The 4,377-nt window shown below is 40.8% G+C and overlaps 1 protein-coding gene across 1 annotated transcript in view; it reads left to right on the top strand.

Annotated features, from left to right (window-relative positions):
- Positions 1–2,782, top strand: part of LOC119414876 (caspase-8-like) — a 9,844-nt gene extending 7,062 nt beyond the window's left edge. The window contains exon 5 of the mRNA XM_037681996.1: positions 2,635–2,782. Within this exon, the coding sequence (XP_037537924.1) occupies positions 2,635–2,782 (148 nt within the window). The remainder of the gene's footprint in view (positions 1–2,634) is intronic.
- Positions 2,783–4,377: the final 1,595 nt, after the last annotated feature.

The raw sequence follows: 4,377 nt of genomic DNA, 5'->3' as shown, positions 1-4,377 counted from the left end.
CAGGCCTCTCCGCCGTCTGCTGCAGAGCTCCAGGCCTCTCCGCCGTCCGCTGCAGCTCCCCAGGCCTCTCCGTCGTCCGCTGCAGCTCCCCAGGCCTCTCCGTCCAGGTCTCTCCGTCGCATGCTGCAGCTCCCCAGGTCTCCTTGATGCATGCTGCAGCTCCCCAGGTCTCCTTGTCGCATGCTGCAGCTCCCCAGGACTCTCCGACGCATGCTGCAGCTCCCCAGGACTCTCCGACGCATGCTGCATTCCCTCTGGTTCTGTGTTTTGGACGGCCTCCCGGCCGCCCCCCTGACCTGGCCCGGTTTGATGGACAGCCTCACGGCCGCCCGCCGGAATCTCCTAGCAAATCCTGACACTGGCAACAGGAATGGTTTAAAGACTTTATTAAATAAACACTGCTGGTGGAAGTCCTGGAGCGAGCCCAATCTGCAGAGGTATGAGAGGTTAGTGGACTGAAGGATTCTGTGACGAGACTTGAGAACAGAAGAGCATCCACTAACCTTATTCAGATGAGATGAGTTCCACCTGATAGAGTTGGACAGGGTGATTTCACCATAGCAAGCAGGATTGTCGCAGAGAGGTAGTTTGGGGAGATCCAGAGGCAATATCCAGGAGTAGAGCAGAGAGTAGGTACCAAGGAGGCAGAGGTCCAATATTGATTCCAAGAGGGTAATCCAAGAGACCTAGTAATTTATCCAGAAGAGTAGGTCAGAGCCGTGATGAGAGGAGTGAAACAGTAACAATTTGGGGTTTTCATTAGTTATAATAAAACATTAAAAGAAATAAACATTTGAAATATATCAGTCTGTGTGTAATGAATGAATATAGTATACAAGTTTCACTTTTTGAATGGAATTATTGAAACAAATCAACTTTTTCATGATATTCTAATTTTATGACCAGCACCTGTATATGTACCATATACATACATACACATCTAAGCATACACACACATATGCATACATATATACACATATTCATTCATTCAATCTTTATTTAGACAGGTTAATCCCATTGAGCCTCGAGTACTTATTTACAAGAGAGACTTGATTATGCATATGTACATGCAAACATAGATATGTATATATATATATTTGTAAATCTGTAGCTCCATATACATATATGCCCAGATGTGTATGTATACATACACATACATAAGTGTCCGTGGTGCTACAGATTTACAAGGCTCTATCTTTACTGTACGGGGAGGAGTTGAACAGTCTAATGGCTTGAGGGACGAAGGACTTTCTGAATCTGTCCATGGAGCAGTTCTGGAACAGCAGTCTACCACTGAAGGAGCTCCTCTGCTTCATGATGGTGCCCTGCTGAGTCATCATTGGCCATGATGATCATGAGGGTCCTTTTCTTTGCCACTGATGTAAGGGACTTCAGCTCTGTTCCCAGCACAGAACCAGCTTTCCTCACTAGCCTTTTCAGTCACCCTGCATCTCTCCTCTTAATGCTGCCTCCCCAACACACAGCAGCAATTCAATTCAATTCAGTTTATTTATATAGCGCCAAATCACAACAAATTTGTCTCAGGGCACTTTACAGAAACATTCACATACATAAAAGCCAATTAGTAAAGTTCTCTATCTAAAGAATTCAGCAGACAAGTTGAATCTTGGCTTTGTTGCAGTCTCCCATCCTGAGCAAGCACAGTGGCAACAGTGGAAAGGAAAAACTCCCTTTTAAAAGGAAGAAACCTCCAGCAGAACCAGGCTCAGGACAAGCGGCCATCTGCTTTGACCGGCTGGTTGAGAGGACAGGAAGGAGAGACAGACGAACACAGAATGGTAGGTCCAGGTATAGGTCCAGGTGTATCTGAAAGACAAAAAAAAAAAAACACATGTTAAGGATAGAAAAAAATTATTACAAATACAAAAACAGGTTGAGCAGAGTAAGTAAAGACAGTAGCAGAGTGAAAATTGTGGTCAGTTTGTCCTCCAGCAGTCTAAGCCTATAGCAGCATAACTAAGGGACAGCTCAGGAAACCCAAGCCGACCCTAACTATAGGATTTAAGCACAGAAGATGACACTGGCTACCACAGACTGGTAGAACATCAGAAGAAGTTTCCTGCAGATACTGAAGGACCCAAGCCTCCTCAGGAAGTAGAGCCTGCTCTGACCCTTCCTGTAGAGGGAGTCAGTGTTCACTGACCAGTCCAGCCTGTCATCCAGTTGTATGCCCAGATATTTGTAGGTCCTGACCACCTCCACATTGACCCCCTCAGTTGAGAGTGGCTTCAGGGTAGGTCCAGACCTTCTGAAGTCCACTACCATCTCCTTTGTTTTACTTATGTTCAGTTGTAGATGGTTGGATTTGCACCACACTACAAAGTCCTCAACCAGGGTCCTGTCCTGCTCCTGTCCATCCTTCACACACCCAACAACTGCAGTGTCAGTTGAAGTTATTGTAAAGATATTGAGAATAATTTGTAGCTCTGATCCAGTTGGGCTTGCTGTTGAAGTTGTTTTTTTGGCTGTGAGTGTCCGTTTTGGATGCCATCTTAGCTTCTCCACATGTCATAAATATAAAGGATGGGTGTGATGTGCAGAGCGCCCTCAAGTGGTAATATTTAACTCTATGTGAAAACAATGACAGTGATGATCTTTTGTCCATAATGTTAGGGGTGAGGACTTCACCTCCATCTTCCACCATGTGAACAGGCAGGTGGGTCAGAAGGAGGGCTTCCTTCAACCCGGATGGGTCAAACAGATACCTGAAGTGAGATTCACACTGACCAGGAGGCTCCTGCTGTCGCCACATCACACCTGAAACCTCGCCGTCACAGCTCCTGCCAAGATTATTTTCATTTCAGGATAAGGTTTTTGAAAGTTTTTTCTTTTGTGAACGTTTATATTATATACATATTTATATTGTTTTTGTACTACTAGTGCTTGGTGTGTTTTTAGTTTAATGCTTTTCTTAGTTCATATCTTAGATCTTATTACTGTTTTTCTTTTACATTTCATACTTTTATTGGATGTAGCTGGGACCCTGTGTACACAATGTCATTTCACCACATGACAAATAAAGAAACTTTAACTTTGACTTATATTTTCCAGTCATATTTTTAATAACATAACTTTTTTATTCTACCAGAAAATAAAGATCAAACGGTTGTTCTTGTTGGTTGGTGTCAGCTTTCTTCTTTTATTGTTGTTGTTTGTTTTGTATTATATTTTATATTTATTCCTAAACTAAAAATCCATATTTTATACTGTAAATAAAATTTTCTAAATAGTATTTAAATTCCCCTTTTGAGAGCATAGTTTTTTACAAAGTGATGTAACCGATGAAGATAAACAATTACAACTCCTTTGCATTTTTATTTCCATTGTTTTATTCAATTGTAAGATTTAGTTTTCCCTCTCATCTCAAAACATCTCATGATGTTTTTCTTTCCACTGTCCCCTATGTGCTGCTCATGATAAAATATTGCATTTATTAACCTTGTTACAGTTACTAATGTCCATGCCCAAGTGAGAAGGGGGTCTCTGCAGACCAAAAGTGGGCGTTTCTGGCGAATAGGCGTTTACGGGCGGCGAACACTGATTGGCTAACAGTATTTAATAGGCGTTTGTCGGCGGCGAACACTGTGGGTAACCCTCAAAGTCACTAGGATTTTTGATGAGGTAACGTTTCTTTGCGATGTTTGACAAATAAATATGATTTATTGTACATATAAAGTATGTTATGTTTTCACTTATGCATTTTATTGAAGTACGTTTATTGTAGGTCACGACAGTTTCGACCGTTCTCTCGTTGTTGTCGTAACGCACTGAGGTAAAGTGAGCCTCCACAGCAGCTCTCACTGTGCACGTTTACAACAACTGGGTGTTGCTTTTCAAAATAAAAGCTGAAAATAAAAGTTCTTAATACTTGAAAAATAAATATTTAAAAGCTGAGTATAACTGAAAAATATGAAAAACAAATAAATAAAAGTTGTTATTAGCTGAAAAATAAATAAATAAAAGCTGTTAATTATATCTATGTCTTTCTGCCATGTCAGGAACCACTCTCACTTCAGGTTGACTCTACAAGACCCCAAGATGTTGCTCAACAATGTTGACCAACATCTGATGTTGACTTTCAAAATAAATCACCTCCAAAGTTTAACATAGTTCATAGTAATAGTCAAAAGTTGCTGATCTTGTTGCAACATGAGTTAACACAAACATGAGTGTAAATTGTCAATGATTCAATAATGAGTAATAACTTATTCAATAAAAAGTCTGTAATTTGTCAATAATAGTCAATAATTCATTCAAGAATAGATTATGGGTGTTTGGTATGGCTCAGTGGCTAAAATGGGTTGGATGTTAGAGAAATTACTTAATTTTCAATTACCTGAATGTACAAATTCCTTC

The sequence above is a fragment of the Nematolebias whitei genome, chromosome 9, assembly GCF_014905685.2.
Source record: "Nematolebias whitei isolate Nwh7 chromosome 9, NemWhi1, whole genome shotgun sequence".
Lineage (NCBI taxonomy): Eukaryota > Metazoa > Chordata > Actinopteri > Cyprinodontiformes > Rivulidae > Nematolebias > Nematolebias whitei.
Note: the sequence above shows the minus strand (reverse complement) of the source record. Positions and strands in the feature narration are given on the sequence as shown.